A 21,358-nucleotide genomic window follows, 5' to 3' on the forward strand; every position below is an offset into this window, starting at 1 on the left:
TCAACATGTGTTTATGTTAATTGAGAGAGCTGATCACATTAGCCACCAGCCCTGGCTAATAGACGAATGGTCTAGGCTGAGGAGGGGGGAGATTGTTGTTTGTATTGTTAATTGTATTAATGTGTGAAGCCCGGTGCCCACAAGACTGTCATCTGGTCTGGGTACATTTTGTAGTAAATTAGGTCATGTTAATTAGGTTAGCTTTGAGTCATCCCTGATATAAAAAGGTCTGTGAGATCTCAAAATAAAGGCAGTTCTGATGTACTCCAAGACTGGTGTTGTCTAGTTCTTGGGGTTTCTATAGCCAGATCCATTGGACTCGTGTTCCAGAACTTAGGAAGCGGTATACAGACGGAAGCACTCAAGCGGAGTGTGGGGCGTTCCGTGACAAAAATATTTCTACCCCAGGCAAAGATCACTGCTTTGAGAGAGCTGATTCTGACAGTAAGGACCAAGAAGGGTCCCTCAGTCCGCCTTTGTATGAGGCTACTAGGGAAGATGGTGTCTTCATTCGAAGCAGTTCCCTATGCTCAGTTTCACTCAAGAATGCTGCAACACAGTATTCCGGTCGACCTGGAACAAGAAGGTTCAGGCATTAGACTTTCCGATGCATCTGTCGCATGCGGTGCGTCAGAGCCTCAATTGGTGGCTCATACCCGAAAACCTGCAGAAGGGGAAATCCTTTCTACCGGTTACCTGGACGGTGGTAACAACAGATGCCAGTCTGTCAGGTTGGGGAGCAGTTCTGGAACAGGCTGCGGTCCAAGGAGTATGGTCCAAGACAGAGAGGACCTTACCCATCAACATTCTGGAGATCCGGGCGATACATCTAGCTCTAAAAGCCTGGACTATCAGGCTACAGGGTTGTCCGGTCAGGATCCAGTCCGACAATGTCACAGCAGTGGCTTATGTCAATCATCAGGGAGGCACCCGGAGCCGAGCTGCTCAAAAAGAGGTGAACCAGATCTTAGTCTGGGCAGAGATGCATGTGCCATGCATATCGGCAGTTTTTCATCCCGGGAATAGAGAATTGGCAGGCGGACTATCTAAGTCGCCAGCAGTTACTTCCAGGGGAATGGTCTCTGCATCCCGATGTCTTTTGGGCCATATGCCAAAGACGGGGGGTTCCAGATGTAGATCTCTTTGCATCCCGATTCAACGAAAAGATAGACAGATTTGTGGCAAGGACAAAAGATCCTCTTGCATGCGGGACGGATGCGTTGGTGATCCCGTGGCATCGGTTCTCACTGATTTACGCATTCCCGCCTATTCTGCTACTACCACGACTCCTTCGCAGGATCAAGCAGGAAAGGAAGTCGGTACTTCTGGTGGCCCCCGCTTGGCCCAGAAGGACTTGGTATGCAGAAATAGTAAGGATGACGGTAGGTTCCCCGTGGACACTACCGGAACGCCCAGACCTGTTATCTCAAGGTCCAGTGTTCCATCCTGCCTTACAAACACTAAATTTGACGGTTTGGCTATTGAGACCCACGTTCTGAAGAGTCGTGGGCTCTCAGGTCCTGTCATATCTACCTTGATTAATGCAAGGAAGCCAGCTTCCAGGATGATTTATCATAGAGTCTGGAAAGCTTATATAACCTGGTGTGAATCCAGAGGTTGGCATCCCAGGAAATATGTCATAGGTAGAATCCTTGATTTTCTATAGATGGGATTAGAGATGAAGCTGGCCTTGAGTACCATCAAGGGCCAGGTCTCTGCTTTATCAGTATTATTTCAGCGGCCACTTGCTTCGCATTCTTTGGTCCGAAACTTTATGCAGGGGGTGATGCGTCTTAATCCTCCGGTTAAAGCGCCCCTAAACCCCTGGGACTTGAATTTGGTCCTGGCTGTGTTACAGAAACGGCCTTTTGAACCAATAAGTCAGATTCCTTTGGTCTTGTTGACAAGGAAATTAATTTTTCTGGTGGCCATCTCTTCTGCTAGAAGAGTATCAGAATTAGCAGCTCTTTCCTGTAAGGAGCCTTATTTGATTATACACAAGGATAGAGTGGTACTACGCCCTCATCCTAGTTTTTTACCGAAGGTGGTTTCTGATTTTCATTTAAACCAAGACATTGTTCTACCTTCCTTTTTTCCAGATCCCTGTTCTCCGGAAGAGAGATCTCTACATTAGTTGGATGTAGTAAGAGCAGTTAAGGCCTATCTAGGGGCAACTACTCAGATCCGCAAGACGGATGTTTTGTTTGTGCTGCCAGAGGGTCCCAATAGAGGACAGGCAGCGTCAAAAGCTACCATTTCTAAATGGATTCGACAGTTGATCATTCAAGCTTACGGTTTGAAACAGAAGATTCCTCCGTTTCAGATCAGGGCACATTCCACAAGGGCTATTGGTGCTTCTTGGGCAGTGCATCACCAGGCCTCTATGGCTCAAATCTGCAAGGCCGCAAGCTGGTCTTCAGTTCATACATTCACCAGATTCTATCAGGTGGATGTGAGAAGGCATGAGGATATCGCCTTTGGGCGTAGTGTGCTGCAGGCAGCAGTACAGGGTCCTCAGGTCTGATTGCACCCTACTTGGTCGTGGTTCCCCCCCCTCAGGTAGCATTGCTCTGGGACATCCCATCAGTAATTACTGTGGCTCTGTGTCCCGTGATGTTCGAGAAAGAAAATAGGATTTCTTTCTCGAACATCACGGGACACAGAGCCACAGTAATTACTGATGGGTTATATAGGTATCACTGGTGATTGGACACTGGCACACCCTATCAGGAAGTTCAACCCCCTATATAATCCCTCCCCCTTGCAGGGATACCTCAGTTTTTACGCCAGTGTCTTAGGTGATGGACGTGTAAAGATGTCCTGTGCTGAGCTCCAAAGGGAATATCCTAAGATCCTATACTGGGGCAAGCCAGGCGAACCGGATCCATTCAAAGTGTCTTTTCATGGCCGAATTGAATGGTACCCGGGCCTCGTGTCCGAAGAAACGAGGTTTTACCCGTAATGCTTCTCTTTTTAGAGAGCTGGACCCCGCAGATCAGAAAATGGCTTTAAACTTCCTAATTTCTGGCGAGGTGCTTTACGGTCCCAGAACTGTTGGATCCCCCTACTGATGGGGGCCCCAGTCTCTGACGGTTTTTTCAAACGGAGCCCACCGTGAGAGGTGAAGATTGGGTCTGTGTAAACAGCACCCTGCGGCTGGATAAGGTAAGAGGAGATTCCACAGAATTTTTGAGTTCTAGTGGCTTTTCTCCTTTAAGGTAAATGCATGCTATGCCTATTGTGACCACCGGGGGCTGCCAAGAGCACAAACCTACACATGCTGAATGTCTGTCTCAGGTATTGTAATCGCTGTGTATGTCCCAGCGTATCAAGCAGGCTGCAAGCAGGTAAGGTGGATGGGGGGATTTCTCATGTTTGAATGTTCCCCCCCAGGCTAGAGAGGGGCCACAGGGGTCTAGAAAGTGGTTATACCACCCGGGCTCTGTGGCCTAATGGCCACCATCTCTGAAGATAGCCGTTCAGGCAAATCTTGTTACCAGTCTCCCTCCTTCCCCCCCCCCCATCCCCAGCCTTTTCTCCAGAGCATGACAGGAGAGTCGGCAGTGTGGGAAGCACTCGTTTTTTTCAAAACTCGAGGGGGGGGGGCGGTAGAGGAGGGGGCGGGATGTCAGCACAGAGTGTTTAGACTCCCACTCAGGCCAGCTGCAGGCTATTAAAGGCACTCTGTACAGGTGCACTCAGCCTTCTGAGAGACACAGAGCTGACGGTCGCATGTAAGGTGGGACACAGGCATTCTCCTAGGCAGCATTTACTGAAGTAACACCAGACTGAGCATTGGGTAGCAAGGCTTTTAGCCAGACTACATCGCTCAGCGGACAGTGTTCATTTGTATACCTCACACCTTGTTGCTTTGCACTATGGGTAGAAGAGGTTCAAGCACCCCAGGAACCAGAGACACTAGGGGATCTCGTTCAGGTTCTGAGGGCCCCCTGTCGGCAGCATCCTTCCCCCCTAAAGATGGGCCAGGGACGGCTAGCCAGGGAGAGCCATTGGGGTCAGGGGCTACACCTGCTTCTGGCACTTCAGCCCCTGTATATATTACACAAGAGGTTTTTTCCTCAACCATTAATGGTCTAGAGGAAAGATTAATGGCCGTGATTACGTCTTCACTCAGTGGAAGAAAACGCACTAGGCTTTCCTCTGTTCCCCAAGACCCTCAGACAGAGGAGCTCTGGGATAAAGGAGATGAATCCCTTTCAGAGGATCGGGATGGGATGGATGATTCCTCTTCAGAGGATTCAGGTGGAGAGGGACCCTCTGCGACTTCCCAAGAGGAGAAAGTCTTAGTGCAGATCCTCACTGGATTGGTCCGCTCCACATTTAAGTTGCCCATACCTGAAACTGCTAAAGAATCCTCTTCTGCTTTGGGGTCACTGAAACCTTTCCAAGCAGCACATGCTTTTCCTGTTCATACTTTACTTGAAAAGCTTATTTATTCTGAGTGGGATCACCCAGACAAACGTTTTTTTCCGCCGAGAAAGTTTTCAACACTTTATCCGATGGAAGAAAAGTTTATTAAAATGTGGGGAATTCCGGCTATTGATGCCGCCATTTCCTCAATAAATAATAGCCTGACTTGTCCTGTAGACAATGCTCAGATGCTCAGGGATCCTGTAGATAAAAGGATGGAATCCCTATTGAAGGATGTTTTCTCCTTAGCAGGATCAGTGGCCCAACCTGCAATAGCAGCGATTGGAGTCTGTCAATACTTAAGAGACCATGTTAAGCAGGTTATCAAAGTATTACCTGAACAGCAGGCCCAGGGGTTTGCTAACCTTCCAGCGGCCTTATGCTTTGTGGTTGACGCCATTAGAGATTCTATCGTGCAAACCTCCCGTCTTTCACTGGGGTTGGTGCATATACGTAGAATCCTATGGTTGAAAAATTGGTCAGCCGAAGCACCATGTAAGAAGCTACTGGCTGGGTTTCCATTTCGTGGTGCAAGGTTGTTTGGAGAGGACTTGGATAACTATATCAAGAGAATCTCTTGTGGGAAAAGCACTCTCTTACCTGTCAAGAAGAAGAGTAAGCGTCCCTCTTTCAAACGGACTCTTTCCCCAGCGCCGGGGGCTTCAGCCTCCAGGCAGTCTCGACGGCCGCCTCCATCGGGGTCCAGAGACAAGAGTCAACCCCAGGGACAAAAGAAGTCCTGGGGAAAGAAGCCTACTAGGCAAAACACTAAGACCTCTGCATGAGGGGGCGCCCCCGCTCACTCGAGTGGGGGGAAGACTGCGACAATTCTCAGAGCTCTGGCAGGAGGACTTCCAGGACAGATGGGTAGTCTCCACGGTAACCTTAGGGTACAAGCTGGAGTTTCAGGAATTCCCTTCTCCTCGGTTCCTCAGATCAAATGTTCCCAGAGACCCAGAGAAGAAGCAGTCGCTCCTTCTAGCGTTAGAGCGACTTTTGTCGCAGGAGGTCATTATGATAGTTCCCGCAAAGGACCAGGGATTGGGCTTCTATTCCAACCTTTTTACGGTCCAAAAGCCAAATGGGGATGTCAGGCCCATTTTGGACTTAAGGGATCTGAACCGATTCCTAAGGATTCAATCCTTCCGCATGGAATCAATTCGAACAGTAGTTCCCACCCTGCAGGGAGGAGAATTTCTGGCATCAATAGACATCAGAGATGCATATCTGCATGTGCCCATTTTTCCTGCTCATCAGAAGTTTCTGCGCTTCGAGGTAGGAGGGCGCCATTTCCAGTTTATGGCTCTGCCCTTTGGGATAGCCACTGCACCTCGAGTGTTCACAAAGATCTTGGCTCCTCCTCTGGCCAGATTAAGGGCTCAGGGTATAGCTGTCATAGCATACCTAGACGACCTGCTCTTGATAGACCGGTCGGTAGCCTCTTTGAATGGAAACTTGAGGACCACGGTCAGGTATCTAGAACACCTGGGTTGGATCCTCAACTTAGAAAAGTCTTTCCTAAAACCAGTAAGAAGACTGGAATATTTAGGTCTGATTATACATACAAGCCAGGAGAAAATATTTCTACCCCAGGCAAAGATCACTGCTTTGAGAGAGCTGATTCTGACAGTAAGGACCAAGAAGGGTCCCTCAGTCCGCCTTTGTATGAGGCTACTAGGGAAGATGGTGTCTTCATTCGAAGCAGTTCCCTATGCTCAGTTTCACTCAAGAATGCTGCAACACAGTATTCTGTCGACCTGGAACAAGAAGGTTCAGGCATTAGACTTTCCGATGCACCTGTCGCATGCGGTGCGTCAGAGCCTCAATTGGTGGCTCATACCCGAAAACCTGCAGAAGGGGAAATCCTTTCTACCGGTTACCTGGACGGTGGTAACAACAGATGCCAGTCTGTCAGGTTGGGGAGCAGTTCTGGAACAGGCTGCGGTCCAAGGGGTATGGTCCAAGACAGAGAGGACCTTACCCATCAACATTCTGGAGATCCGGGCGATACATCTAGCTCTAAAAGCCTGGACTATCAGGCTACAGGGTTGTCCGGTCAGGATCCAGTCCGACAATGCCACAGCAGTGGCTTATGTCAATCATCAGGGAGGCACCCGGAGCCGAGCTGCTCAAAAAGAGGTGAACCAGATCTTAGTCTGGGCAGAGATGCATGTGCCATGCATATCGGCAGTTTTCATCCCGGGAATAGAGAATTGGCAGGCGGACTATCTAAGTCGCCAGCAGTTACTTCCAGGGGAATGGTCTCTGCATCCCGACGTCTTTTGGGCCATATGCCAAAGATGGGGGGTTCCAGATGTAGATCTCTTTGCATCCCGATTCAACAAAAAGATAGACAGATTTGTGGCAAGGACAAAAGATCCTCTTGCATGCGGGACGGATGCGTTGGTGATTCCGTGGCATCGGTTCTCACTGATTTACGCATTCCCGCCTATTCTGCTACTACCACGACTCCTTCGCAGGATCAGGCAGGAAAGGAAGTCGGTACTTCTGGTGGCCCCCGCTTGGCCCAGAAGGACTTGGTATGCAGAAATAGTAAGGATGACGGTGGGTTCCCCGTGGACCCTACCGGTACGCCCAGACCTGTTATCTCAAGGTCCAGTGTTCCATCCTGCCTCACAAACGATAAATTTGACGGTTTGGCTATTGAGACCCACGTTCTGAAGAGTCGTGGGCTCTCAGGTCCTGTCATATCTACCTTGATTAATGCAAGGAAGCCAGCTTCCAGGATGATTTATCATAGAGTCTGGAAAGCTTATATAACCTGGTGTGAATCCAGAGGTTGGCATCCCAGGAAATATGTCATAGGTAGAATCCTTGATTTTCTACAGATGGGATTAGAGATGAAGCTGGCCTTGAGTACCATCAAGGGCCAGGTCTCTGCTTTATCAGTATTATTTCAGCGGCCACTTGCTTCGCATTCTTTGGTCCGAAACTTTATGCAGGGGGTGATGCGTCTTAATCCTCCGGTTAAAGCGCCCCTAAACCCCTGGGACTTGAATTTGGTCCTGGCTGTGTTACAGAAACGGCCTTTTGAACCAATAAGTCAGATTCCTTTGGTCTTGTTGACAAGGAAATTAATTTTTCTGGTGGCCATCTCTTCTGCTAGAAGAGTATCAGAATTAGCAGCCCTTTCCTGTAAGGAGCCTTATTTGATTATACACAAGGATAGAGTGGTACTACGCCCTCATCCTAGTTTTTTACCGAAGGTGGTTTCTGATTTTCATTTAAACCAAGACATTGTTCTACCTTCCTTTTTTCCAGATCCCTGTTCTCCGGAAGAGAGATCTCTACATTCGTTGGATGTAGTAAGAGCAGTTAAGGCCTATCTAGGGGCAACTACTCAGATCCGCAAGACGGATGTTTTGTTTGTGCTGCCAGAGGGTCCCAATAGAGGACAGGCAGCGTCAAAAGCTACCATTTCTAAATGGATTCGACAGTTGATCATTCAAGCTTACGGTTTGAAACAGAAGATTCCTCCGTTTCAGATCAGGGCACATTCCACAAGGGCTATTGGTGCTTCTTGGGCAGTGCATCACCGGGCCTCTATGGCTCAAATCTGCAAGGCCGCAACCTGGTCTTCAGTTCATACATTCACCAGATTCTATCAGGTGGATGTGAGAAGGCATGAGGATATCGCCTTTGGGCGTAGTGTGCTGCAGGCAGCAGTACAGGGTCCTCAGGTCTGATTGCACCCTACTTGGTCGTGGTTCCCCCCCCTCAGGTAGCATTGCTCTGGGACATCCCATCAGTAATTACTGTGGCTCTGTGTCCCGTGATGTTCGAGAAAGAAAATAGGATTTTTTAAAACAGCTTATCTGTAAAATCCTTTTCTTTCGAAGGACATCACGGGACACAGAGGTCCCACCCCTCTTCTAATACACTATATTGCTTGGCTACAAAACTGAGGTATCCCTGCAAGGGGAAGGGATTATATAGGGGGTTGAACTTCCTGATAGGGTGTGCCAGTGTCCAATCACCAGTGATACCTATATAACCCATCAGTAATTACTGTGGCTCTGTGTCCCGTGATGTCCTTCGAAAGAAAAGGATTTTACAGGTAAGCTGTTTTAAAAAATCCTATTATTTCCTCTGTTCAGGTGGATGATGATTGGCGTGATTAGTCAATTGTGCTGCAAAGTCAGGATTGAAATCATTTCGTTCCCATAGTCTGCCCTAACTGCCTTATTTTTGTTTTAAATGTGTCTTTTCATTCCCATATTTTCATCAATTTTTTACAAATCCAGTTTACTATCAAAACATGCTAGAACACAAAGAAACAAAAATATTCCTTCAGTTATAAAATACATGTCATGTACCTACCGTAAATCTTTACCAATCCGCTCGTTGCATCCTCTTGCAAAAATTATCCTCAAACAAGGACACACAACCCAAATAAACCAAAAATGAGAAAAATCATATCAGAAGCAATTTTCTGTAGTTCAGAACTTCAGGAAGATAAATTAGCCAATGCTAGTTCTTGTTTTATTCTTGTTGCAGGCAAAACAAAGCAACTCTAAGGAATCTGTAAGGAAGAAGCGTCCATTACTTGTGAATGTTGGCCTTTGTCTGGCCCCTGATGTTTTTCAGATGGTTCTGGATAGTGAAAACGAAGCCAAAGGTAATCTGCTAGATGCTGGTTGTGTGCATCTGTAGTGTACATTTTCAGGTCTGCTTTAGGAGATCGGTGATTAGAGATGGATTGTGGCCTTTTCTTTATTTTATTCTTACAAAACAACCCCCAGGTAATGCAGATTTAAACTGTATGCAAAAGGAAAACTTTTTTGCTTTTAGTTTGGTGAATTTGGTTGGGAGGTGCTGGGTACAAAATCGATTTGCATTGAAAAGTTGAGAAAGGTTCCATGCTGTAGAGTACAATGGTCCGGACTTAGAAGCTCCTACAACTCCTCTAAGCCCCGATGCAGTCAGCATGATATAAACACTGGAACACATTAGCTTGTTATGCTGAAACTGGGATGGACTTCTATAATGAAATACATTTTTTTTGACTCTTAAATTGTTGAGAGCACTTCTTTTTCCTTCTACCTACAAGGTTTTATTTCTGTTTGTGTTGGCATTGGGCATATTCACCCATCTATGTCTTGATGACCATTATAACTGAAAAAGAAAGTGATTACAAATCCTAAACTTTTGTTATGGGAGCAGGAATAGAAAGAAAAGGTTATCAATGGGGAAACTCTGTTCTGGTAACAACTGTCTAAGGGGAGGTTTATTCTCACTTCCTGTTGTGTGTTCTGGACAGGAAATGAAGGGAAATCTCCTCAATGGGACACAGTCAGCAAACAAAAAACCCAACAGAGGTTTCAGCTACTCCCCAATTATTTAAAACCATTGCCTGTATATGTTGTATATACAAATGCAGTACGGTAAAGGGTATAGTGTATATTTGTTATTGTACATGTCTAATTGTTTTTACATGTGACTCTGTAATTCTAGATTCTGACATCATTTATGCAAATATTCTTTACCTTACATTCTGATCAGGTTCCAGACACAAGGGCGTATCGCCCAGTCTGCTCCTACAAAGACTAATTTCAGCTGAGAGCAACGCTGGACAATATTTTTACACTGGAGTGAGAACTAATACTCCTCTTTTGATATGGCAAGCGCAAATGTTTTTTTTCAACTGCACAAAAATAGTAATTGCATTTATGTGAGTAGTAACCTGAAAGGTGCACTTCAATCAATACTAAAAATTAAACTCTGAAGTGTATACAGGCAGCACTGTGTTTTGGCCTAGGCTGAAAAGGCCCAGGCCTAGGGTGGCACTTTGCGAGGGGGCAGCAAAGAAGCTGCCCCCCCTTCAAAGAAGCTTCCCCCCCTTCTCCCGAGTCCAGCACAAAAACAGTTCCAGCGGCCGGCGGCTTGCTGTAGCCCCATGGTTATTATGGGGTGAACTGGGCAGGGACTGGCACCAGTTATGGGGCGTACTTGTCGGGGGGAGCAGGGAGGGGCTGGTGACTGGCTAGACCGTCCGCGCCTAATGTGACTGTTGGAGGCGGGGCCTAATGCTCCGCCTACCCTCCTCCGCAGCATCCTTACATAGCGCAACTTCCTTCCGGGCTCTGTGTCGATAGGAGAGAGGAGGACGAGGGGAACCCCCAGGCCAGCCAGGTGTGATTAAAATGCAATTAGAGACCCTTATTGGGGCAATATGTACTAGGAAAGTATAGTTCTTCCCTTTTAGATTTTTTACATCAGAAAAGATGGGGAGCGTTGTTATTTTCAGAGTCAAATTCTTCTGACTTTAAAATGAAACATTTGTCCATCATTTTGGCAGCAGAGCCATAACAGTCCTGCAATTTTCTACTGAAAATGTTCAATGTTTGAAATCCATCTGACAGTCATCAGTAATATTACATGCCATTTCCTCTTGTATGTAACAGAAACCACTTATGTGTTAGTAACAGGGGCAGTTATTTATTTATTATTTTAGTCTTGCCACCTATATATTTTTTCTGATTTAAAGACATCCAGTACATTTTCAGAAATATAAATGCACATAAACTGAGTTTTCTTCTATATAGCACAAGGTACTATTTTTGTAAGTCATGTGCCACTCAAATATAAAATGCTCAGAGACCCGAGCAACCAGCCGGCGCGGCTTTGCTCTGCTGTTCGTAACAGTAAACCAGAAGCGATGACATGACATCACTTCCAGTTTACTCGGGAACCATCAGCACCAGTTTTGAAAAATTTAAAGCATTCAAAAACATGGATCTTGGTGCAGAGTGCAGAGGAGGGATTTGGGGTCCATTAGACCCCAGATGTCTCCGTAAGGAGTACCTGTCACGTCCCTATTGCCATCACAAGGATGTTTACATTCCTTGTGACAGTAATAAAAGTGATTGAAAAAAAAATGAAAGCAAGTGTAAAAAATAAATAAATTCATAATTTAAAAAGAAACTGTAAAGTGCCCTCGTCCCCCCATGTTTGCATGCAAAAGTGAATGCGTGTGTTGGTCCCACACATGTATCACAGCAAACGCCTAATCATGGACAGTAATCTTAGCACCAGACCTCTGTAAATCTAAAGTGGTAACCTGTAAAGCTTCGCCTATGGATAGTAAAATTTACGTCGTTTGTCGCCTTTGCATGGGCGTGCGCAATTTTAAAGCGGCTGGGGTAGGACAAACTTAGATGGGGGGGGGGGGGTGCTCATTTTTAGTCTTGCCTAGCACAAAACCAAAATACACCACTGTATACAGGGAGCACAGCCTTCCTGCCTTAAGCCGCGTACACACGAGCGGAATGTCCGTCAGAAAAAGTCTGACGGAAGCTTTTCATTGTCTATTCCGATCATGTGTAGGCCTCATCAGACTTTTTTTTTCTAAAAATTCTGACGGACCTAGAAATGGAAAATGTTCTAAATATTTCTGATGGAACCAATTCTTATTGGGAAAACTGCTCGTCAGTATGCTGTTCCGACGTACCAAAAACGACGCATGCTCTGAAGCAAGTACGAGAAGGAAGCTATTGGCTACTGGCTATTGAACTTCCTTTATCTAGTCCTGTCGTACGTGTCGTACATCACCTCATTCTGGACGGTCGGACCTTAGTGTGACCGTGTGTAGGCAAGACCGCTTGAGCGGAATTCCGTCGGAGAAACCTTCAGAGTTTATTCCGACCGCAAAACCGGTCATGTGTACGCGGCATAACACTTTAGTTTTTTCTACCCAGGCATCACTGTAATGCGCCAGTCTGCACCACTGTCTTTTGCCATGTGACCTGAGAACCCCCTCTTGCAGTGCCAGGAGAGGAGTTCCAAAACACATCCACTGCAGGCTTCTTGCCATCTCCTACACTTGGACTTTATAAACAGAACATCTCCATACTAAGAAGCTTTTCACAAGCAAGAAAATGCACACCTGCCTTGGAAACTGAATGTGATTAGTGATTCAGGAAGAAGAGGAAGTACATTCCCAGTGACCCTGTGAGGTGCTGTCTTGATTCCGCTTACAGTTGTAATTGGAATATGAATATGAAGTTATATTAAATGAACATATTGCTTTCAGCAAAGCTGCCTTGTTTGCTATCTTCTTGATTTGGCTATACTTACAACTTGTCTTATATTAGTCTCCATAGGTAAAGGTAATAAAGGACGTTTAAGTCACTTATGTATGAGAGCACAGCATCATACAAAGTGTGTTTTGAAGACTGAAGGCCATTTAATCCGAACAGACAATAAAAATGATGTTGAGAGGTATGTCCACATTTTTTTTTTTTTTTTAATTATGAAGGGGCCTATTTATAAAACAGTTGTTGTGCAGGTGTGATAAACATCCACACCATCAGAATGGAAATTGCTGTACTTCCTGTATTATGTGTTTTTCCTATATCATCAACATCATCTAGTTTTTTTTTTCTTGATTGAGGTATTTCTGGAAAAAACACAATTATGGCCACCAGGTGGCGATGGCAGTATAGTAACTACACATGTTAGAGAATTTACGATAATTTTCACCTTTAATGTGCGGATGTTTGTCAATCTGCACAGTGAACCTTTTATACCCCTTAGTACCTTCCGTTGCTTTCTTCTTTGGTTACCACAATATAAATCTGCTTTGTAAGTCAACTGCAGAATAGCAGGTGCTATATTGTGGGTAAAAAAATGTAATTGGTTTTTGCAAAACTGCTTAGTAACACAAACCTTTGAATTTTATTGGTCACTAAACATAAAGTGCATAATTCTCCCAAAACACTTTATGTAAAGAGGATAATAATGTTCTTGGGTGAATATGCCACTATTGCAGAATATTATCTATGACAAGATGGAATATAGGACAAATAAAACTAGAACACAAGCTATAGGAGGTAGCTGGCAGCATAAGATGGCATCTTCAGGTTTTCTCTCACCAGTATCTCCTGGAGTCCTCCTAAAGTGACAATGCATATGCCAACTTTGTCAAAGTCGGTGCCTAAAGCTGAACTGCAAGAATGATCTTCATCACTTACTTACATTTGTCAAACGTTGCACAATGTATGTATGCCTATCTCACACGATGGATCACTGGGGAAGCTGAAAGTCACTGTAGTAGTTAGTGCTACTACAGTGATGGCTGCAGTCTTCTGGGTCTTGCCTAGGTTCTGTATGAGTGGCTTCCCCTCTGTATAGTGACCACCCCTCTGTAGAATGATCACTCGGTCAGCAACATCAGCATTCATAAAAAGCCTTGTTTTTTTAACAAATACAAGGCATTTTCTGATTGGACAAAGTGGAGAGGAGGGGTGGAGATGTCACCATCTCCACCTTATCCAATCAGAGGATGCCTTGCATTCCTTTAAAAATCCTTCTCATTTAAGTGACCCTTCTCCTGTGGTCATTGTGCAGTGGGAAAGTTGCTTACACAGAACCTGAGCTGTGCCTGGAAGATTGCTGCTATCACTTTAGTAGTATCATATACTTCGGCTGTTGTCAGCTCACCCAGCGGATCATCAGGTATGAGATATGCATACTTGCATTGTGCCCAGCTGGATAATTACTCAGTATGCAATAGAGATAATTAATGTCGTTCAGTTTTAAACATGGCCATATGCACATTGCTTCTGTTGGATAAAGCCTGTGTTTGCTGATAGATTGCTTAGGTGCCGAGCATTACCCCTTCAGATGGGAATGGGGAGTGCATAATCTCCATAATGTGCTAGTTTAGTTGTTTTATTTTTCCTGGCAGATTTTCTTTGTAAAATGCATATAGCTTTACACTGCTACTCACAATTCAAAGCAGTAAACTCTAGGTGTGTGCCTGTTATTAGTCATCTCCTGGACTTCTGTGGCTTTGTAAAGGGGGCGCTCTTTATGTTTATCTGATAAGAGCTTTAGCCTCCACATAGGAAAGGATTCTTCACAGTAAAAGATGTGAAAATGTGAAATAGGTCTCCTCAAGCACTAGTTCTGGCCAGCTCGGTAGATTGTTTTAAAAAAAAAAGCTGGAAGCATTCCTAAATGCACCAACTGGATACCAACATTTTGTAAGTAATACCATCAAAGATTGTTGATCCAGTGTATATACGATTGCGCTCCAAGGGATCAGGAAATTTTTTTTCCCTGGTGGAGCAAATTGAACCATGCTTAATTGGGGTTTTTTTAGCCTTCCTATGGATCAACTGTGGAAAAAGGACTGTGAATATGGAGGTTTTCTATTTATATATTTATAATTGGTCTAAATGGACTTTGGGATGTCTTGGATGTCTTTTTTTCATGTAAAATCCAACCAGTTTCCATAGCCACTGGCTCTGGTCTGCTCCTTATTGCGCTTCACTATTAAAGGGTGGCTTCACTAACCAGTAGCAAGACTAGTGAGCTAGTCGTCGAAGTTAGGTCCCTTGGAAGCATGTCAGAGCATCTATCTGGTTATGGCTTTGGGGTGTTGTATGGGGGATCTGAGTTGACAGGCAGGTAAAGGGAGGTGCCTGCCTTTAAATGTAAGTAGCAGTTTGATAGGTAAGCCCAGAAGTACATTTTAAGGTAGCAAATAAACACATAGTTGACTTCCTGCCAACTGCATCCTGGTCTTCTCTCATAACTAAACTCCAGACATTTTTTGTGGCTCTATTATTATATTATTATTTGTACTGATCTATGTTTTGTCAAATCAAGGGCATTAATGAAGGAAATATTTTTACCATACTATATTGTACTTCATGATATTATATCATTCTTTATTACATCCTGTTGTACTTTTTTCATGGTTGTTGATGTTGCACTAGGGCCAGACTCTGGGCAGATTTGGCCAAAGTTGCTCGGAAACAGGAGGTCTGGGATGTGTGTAGGACAGCGTGCAGATTTTGCCTCTTATATGATGATGGCCGCTGGAATGTGCCCACACAAGCTGTTTGTAAGTTTACTTACTTTTTTCCATCATTCATAATATATGCAACATCTTTGACATGTCTAACCTTTTTATTCTTTGAAGTGTAAAATGAAAAGTATGTGCTATACATTTGTTCTAAATATAGATGGGTATCAAAGGGTTAAACATCTGGTGTTTGAATTATGCAGGTCTACTGTCTAAAGGAACATGAGTGTAAAAAAATATTCTATACAAGCATATATACTGTCATTGGTTTGGGTCAACTTTAATTTTACTGCTTTTAAGTTTTCATATCAAAGTTTTATATTTGTTTTGGATGCGTGTGTCAGCAATTGTGCATGTCAACTAGTCAACCTCTATCTTTCATTTTTAAAGCTTAACTGAACAAAATGAAGATAGAAGCTGCTTGGTTGCCATGCACAACTGCTCTAGATGCTGGCTGCTCCAGTTTGGATAAATTCCCCCCATGGGTGTTGTTCAGAGACAGTACAGCAGCAGTTGTCTCCTTTCAGACACTCTGGGGGAGATTTACTAAAACTGGAGAGTGCAAAATCTGATGCAGCTCTGCATGGAAACTTCCAGGTTTTTTTTTGTCAAAGCTTTATTGAACAAGCTGAAGTTAGAAGCTGTTTGGCTGCCATGCACAGCTGCATCAGATTTTGCACTCTCCAGTTTTAGTAAATCAACCCCTCTGCCTGTGATTGAAATCTTGGAAGGAGAGGGGGACAGGGGTCACTAATCCGAGTCATTCACTTGTGTGTAAATTTCAGATTGAGCTATTAAGCAGCATTATATACACCTTGGGGGTTATATACAAAAGGCAAACCCACTCTGCACTACAAGTGCACTTGGAAGTTCAGTCGCTGTAGATCTAAGAGGGACATGCAAGGAAAATAAGAAAAGAGCTTCCCCTCATTTCAGATCTTCCCCTCAGATCTTCAGGACTGCACTTCCAAGTACACTTTCAGTGCACTTGTAGTGCAAAGTGGATTTGCCTTTTGTAAATAACCCCCCTTGTCTGTATAATTACCTGTAGCACACCCCACATAGGAGCTGCAGATGAACAAGGATCCTCACTCCTACACAGGCAGGCACACCAAATCTTTACAGGAACACAGAGTCAGGGAACAGTCTGTAGCTTTGTTTTTTGTTGTTTATTAGGGGGTTAACAACTTGGATGGGGATGGGAAGTTATGGGATGCCCACTCTCTTGCTCAACCTCTACCGGTACACTCCTGGGGGAACTTGACAGTTCAGTATTGGCCCATACAGGCAGGAACTCATAGTCCCTTAACATGTGGAGTGACACAGCATGTAACTTTTCCTTCTGCTTCCTTTGTGGTCTGTGAACCCAGCACCACCTCTTGAGGCCCTGCCAGCCCACCTGGCTGCAGCTGCCTCTTTCACCAACCCTCCTGGATGCCTCTTCACACCAGTCCACCTGACTGACTCTTCACCAGCCCACCTTGCTGATTCTCAGGAGATCTCTCAGGGAAAGGACTGAAGACTTAAGCCCAGTGCTGTCTTCAAGGGAGACTGGCTACATGTGACAGTCTCCCCCCTTTATTGGCCTCCAACAGTGTTGAACTACTCACTTAGTCCTCTCCTTGCTCCCATGCCACCAGTAAAGATTCCTTCCTTTCTGTCTTTGGCAGGATATCTCCAGCATCCAAGCCCTGGTCCAAGGCAGGTCAACCCTCCCAGACTAGGGGGTACTCCTCAGGGCCACCGACAGCTTCCTCAACACTGCATCTCCATCTTCCACCCGACTGCCCTGCTGGCATGGCCCATGTCTATTTATGAGGTGAACTCAGTCCCCTGCCAGCCCACTAGTGGAGATTGGCTGAGGCCTCATTAATATGCATGGAAGCTCCTCCTAACCCCCGCCCTCTAATTCTAGAGGGTTCTTCAACCTTCCAGAGACCAGAGGGCTGCCAGAATGAGTCATCTAGCCATGAGCTCAAATAACCCTGACCTTTTGTAAAGACTCACATATGCACACTATGAGTCAGAGTATAATTTGCCTATTCTACACACTACATCTAGCACACACTAGAGTGTGTTACATACCTCCATAATTTAACCCCCTGCCTGAAATACCCTCTAGTGCCCCAGTATCTATGTATCTATGCTGTCAATCATATTAATTTGTTTGACAGATTTTGCAAGTAGTGGCGGTGTAAAGAAATAATTTTGATACATGTTCATCCCATAGTAACGAACACTCTTTGCATTAATCAAATTTTTCATAGCCTATATCTGAGCAGTAGTTTAAGATGTGAAATATAGATAAAGTGTATTTCTTTTCTCGGACATCACGGGACACAGAGCCACAGTAATTACTGATGGGTTATAGGGTATCACTAGGTATTGGACACTGGTCACACCCTAATCAGGAAGTTCAACCCCCTATATAACCCCTCCCCTTCCAGGGATACCTCAGTTTTTACACCAGTGTCTTAGGTGTTGGACGTGTAAAGATGTCCTGTGCTGAAGCTCCAAAAGGAATATTCTAAGATCCTATACTGGGGCAAGCCAGGCGACCGGATCCATTCAAAGTGTCTTTTCATGGCCGAATTGGATGGTACCCAGGCCTCGTGTCCGAAGAAACGAGGTTTTACCTGTAACGCTTCTCTTTTTAGAGAGCTGGACCCGCGGATCAGAAAATGGCTTTAAACTTCCTAATTTCTGGCGAGGTGCTTTACAGGCCCAGAACTGAAGGATCCCCCTACTGATGGGGGCCCCAGTCTCTGACGGTTTTTCCACAAATGGAGCCCACCGTGAGAGGCGAAGGCTGGGTCTGTGTAAACTGAACCCTGCGGCCTGGATAAGGTAAGAGGAGATTCCACAGAATTTTAATTCTAGTGGCTTTTCTCCTTTTAAGGTGAATGCATGCTGTGCCTATTGTGACCACCGGGGGCTGCCAAGAGCACAAACCTTTTCATGTTTGATCTGTCTCAGCGTCCGCTGCATTAGCTCTTCCTCCAGCTCCAAAGGTAGATGGTGGGGGGTTTTCTCTGCTGGGATGGTCCCCCCAGGCTAGGGAAAGGCTCAGGTATGCTGTAAGGCGGGTGAGACCGCACTGTCACAGCCGCTGCCGCCGCCGCCACCGAAGCCGCATTGCGATGCAGGGCCCATCACTGCCGGCCTCCTCCTTATTCCCCCAACCCCAGCCTCCCTTCAGACTTGTCAGAAAGGGTCGGCTCGCGCGGGAAGCGCTCGTTTTTCAAAAACGAGGGGGGGGAAGGGGGGGCGGGGCGTCAGCACAGCGTCAGCGTGCCCAGACGCCCACAGTGCCAGAAAGCATGGCCATTTAAAGCACACTGTACAGGTGCTCTGAGCTTTGGAGAGACACAGAGCTGACAGTCGCATGTAAGATGGGACACAGGCATTCCCCTAGGCTGCATTTACTAAAGAACACCGGACTGGGCATTTGGTAGCAAGGCTTTTAGCCAGACTACATCGCTCAGCAGTCAGTGTTCGCTTTTGATACCTCACACCTTGTTGCTTTGCACTATGGGTAGAAGAGGTTCAAGCACCCCAAGAACCAGAGGCACTAGGGGGTCTCGTTCAGGTTCTGAGGACCCCCTGTCTGCTACACCATCCCCTCCTGAGGGACCAGGGGCAGCTGGACAGGGAGAGCCATTGGGGTTAGGGGCTACATCTGCTGCCGGCACTTCAGCCCCTGTGTACATTACACAAGAAGTTTTTTCCTCAACCATTTCTGGATTAGAGAAAAAGCTAATGGCCGCGATTATATCTTCACGCAGTGAAAGAAAATGCACAAGGCCTTCCTCTGCTTCCCAAGACCCTCAGTCAGAGGAGCTCTGGGATAAAGGAGATGAATCCCTTTCAGAGGATCGGGATGGGACAGATGATTCCTCTTTGGAGGATTCAGGTGGAGAGCGACCCTCTGCGACTTCCCAAGAGGAGAAAGTCTTAGTGCAGATCCTCACTGGTTTGGTCCGCTCCACATTTAAGTTGTCCCTACCTGAAACTACTACAGAAACCTCTTCTGCTTTGGGGTCACTGAAACCTTTCCAAGCAGCACATGCTTTTCCTGTTCATAATTTACTTGAAAAGCTGCTTTATTCTGAGTGGGATCACCCAGATAAGCGATTTCTTCCGCCGAAAAAGTTTTCTACACTTTATCCTATGGAAGAAAAGTTTATTAAGAGGTGGGGAATACCGGCCATTGATGCGGCCATTTCCTGTGTAAATAGTAATCTGACTTGTCCTGTAGACAACGCTCAGATGCTCAAAGATCCTGTGGATAAAAAGATGGACTTCTTATTGAAAGATGTGTTCTCTTTAGCAGGATCAGTGGCCCAACCTGCAGTAGCAGCGATTGGAGTCTGTCAATACTTAAGAGACCATGTTAAACAGGTCATCAAAGTATTACCCGAACAGCAGGCCCAGGGGTTTGCTAACCTTCCTGCGGCTTTATGTTATGCTGTTGATGCCATTAGAGATTCTATCGTGCAAACCTCTCGCCTCTTGCTTGGGTTGGTGCATATACGTAGAATCTTATGGTTGAAAAACTGGTCAGCCGAAGCACCATGTAAGAAGCTACTGGCTGGGTTTCCCTTCCGTGGTGAAAGGTTGTTTGGAGAGGACTTGGATAATTATATCAAGATGATCTCCTGTGGGAAAAGCACTCTCTTACCTGATAAGAAGAAGAGTAAGCGTCCCTCTTTTAAACGGACTCTTTCCCCAGCGCCAGGGGCATCAGCCTCCAGGCAGCCACGAGGGTCTCCTCCGTATGGGGCAAGAAACAAGAGTCAACCCCAGGGACACAAGAAATCCTGGGGGAAAAGGTCTTCTAAGCAAGACACTAAGACCTCTTCATGAAGGGGCGCCCCGCTTGCTCGAGTGGGGGGAAAGACTGCTGCAGCTCTCAGGGCCCTGGCAGAAGGACTTCCAGGACAGATGGGTGATCTCCACGGTAACCTTAGGGTACAGACTGGAGTTCCAAGAATGTCCCTCTCCTCGTTTCCTCAGATCAGGTGTTCCCAGAAAGCCAGAAGAGAAGCAGTCGCTCCTTCTAGCGATAAAGCGACTTTTGTCGCAAGAGGTCATTGTGGGGGTTCCCACAAAGGATCAAGGATTGAGACTTTGTTCCAATCTTTCTATGGTCCGAAAACCAAATGGGGACGACAGACCCATTTTGGATTTGAGAGATCTGAAACGATTCCCAAGGATGCAGTCCTTTCGTTTGGAATCAATTCAGACAGTAATCTCCGTCCTGCAGGGAGGAGAATTTCTGATATCAATAGGCATCAGAGATGCAGGCCTATATGTGCCCAGTTTTCCTGCTTAACTGAAGTGTCTGCAGGCAAAGATCACTGCTCTAAGGGAGCTGATTCTGACAGTCAGGGCCAAGAAGGGTCTTTCTGTCCGCCTTTGTATAAGGCTGCAGGGGAAGATGTTGGCTTCATTCGAAGCAGTTCCCTATGCGCAGTTCCAAGCAGAACTGTTGTAAAACAGTATTCTGTTGACCTGGAACAGGAAGGTGCAGGCATTAAACTTTCCAATGCACCTATCGCATGCGATGCGTCAGAGCCTCAGTTGATGGCTCATACCCGAAAACCTACAGAAGGGGAAATCCTTCCTACCGGTTGCCTGGGATCCTCTTGCAGGCAGGACGGATGCGTTGGTGATTCCGTGGCATCGGCTCTCACCGATTTATGCATTCCCTCCCATTCTGCTACTGCCACGGCTCCTTCGCAGACTCAGGCAAGAAGGGAAGTCGGCACTTCTGGTGGCCCCCGTTTGGTCCAGAAGAACCTGATAAGCAGAAATAGCAGGGATGATGGTGGGTTCCCGGTGGACCCTACCGATACACCCAGACCTGTTAGCTCAAGGTCCGGTGTTCCAGCCTGCCTCACAAATGCTAGATTTGACGGGTGGGCTATTGAATCCCACGTTCTGAAAAATCGTGGGCTTTCAGGTCCTGTCATATCTACCTTGATCAAGGCAAGGAAGCCAGCTTCCAGAATGATTCATCATAGTGTCTGGAAAGCTTATGTATCCTGGTGTGAATCCAGGGGTTGGCATCCCAGGAAATATGTCATAGGT

At 45.9% G+C, this 21,358-nt stretch overlaps 1 protein-coding gene across 2 annotated transcripts in view; it reads left to right on the plus strand.

The window, feature by feature from the left end:
- The window catches only part of CFAP46 (cilia and flagella associated protein 46), a 333,386-nt gene that overhangs the window by 55,341 nt on the left and 256,687 nt on the right, over window positions 1–21,358 (plus strand). For both annotated transcript variants that reach the window (XM_073596084.1, XM_073596086.1), the window contains exons 14-16: window positions 8,950–9,070; window positions 12,546–12,672; window positions 15,177–15,304. In XM_073596084.1, the coding sequence (XP_073452185.1) occupies window positions 8,950–9,070; window positions 12,546–12,672; window positions 15,177–15,304 (376 nt within the window). The remainder of the gene's footprint in view (window positions 1–8,949; window positions 9,071–12,545; window positions 12,673–15,176; window positions 15,305–21,358) is intronic.

This window comes from Aquarana catesbeiana, linkage group LG08, assembly GCF_042186555.1.
Source record: "Aquarana catesbeiana isolate 2022-GZ linkage group LG08, ASM4218655v1, whole genome shotgun sequence".
Lineage (NCBI taxonomy): Eukaryota > Metazoa > Chordata > Amphibia > Anura > Ranidae > Aquarana > Aquarana catesbeiana.